Here is a 516-nt window from a genome sequence, read left to right as displayed (position 1 = left end):
CGTCCCACCGCGCAAGCGCAAGACCTCAGCGCGCCGTAAGATCACCGTTCGGATTAGCGAAGGAGTTTGCGGACGACTCGACGCCGCAACCGACCGACCGGGCGTGGGCAAGAGCATGTTCGTGGAAGCCGCTCTTGAGCATTTTATGAATCCTGCGCCTTCGGTCGAGGACTTGGTTCAAGAGCGTTTTGACCAGATGCATGCCAGGTTCGACCGTTTCGAACAGGACATGCGGACGATGGCCGAGACGGTCGCGCTCCAGGCCCGGTACCAGTTGGCGGTGACGCCTCCGATCCCGCAAGAGCAGCAGCGAGAGGCGGTTCTTCTCGGCGATGAACGTTTCAAGATCTTTGCGGAGCAGGTCGATCGTCGCGTTCGGCAGCATCGGCCTCTCATGCAGGAGACGATCGACCGTCTCAATTCCGAAAGTAGCGGACAAGGGCGGGAGGCCACAAAGCAAGCTCCGCTAGATTTGGGGTTAGAGGGTAGCGGGCTGAAGCATCAACCCAGTCAAGT

At 59.9% G+C, this 516-nt stretch overlaps 1 protein-coding gene across 1 annotated transcript; it reads left to right on the top strand.

Annotated features, from left to right (window-relative positions):
• Positions 1-145: 145 nt before the first annotated feature.
• GNI_243720 (putative CopG/DNA-binding domain protein) lies at positions 146-428 on the top strand (the record flags this gene model as incomplete). The annotated part of the gene is made up of 1 exon (XM_011136405.1): positions 146-428. A coding segment is annotated over one exon (283 nt), but the record flags the coding sequence as incomplete, so codon positions are not given.
• Positions 429-516: the final 88 nt, after the last annotated feature.

Source organism: Gregarina niphandrodes, assembly GCF_000223845.1.
Source record: "Gregarina niphandrodes unplaced genomic scaffold scaffold00804, whole genome shotgun sequence".
Lineage (NCBI taxonomy): Eukaryota > Apicomplexa > Conoidasida > Eugregarinorida > Gregarinidae > Gregarina > Gregarina niphandrodes.
This window is presented reverse-complemented; position numbering and strand designations above follow the sequence as displayed.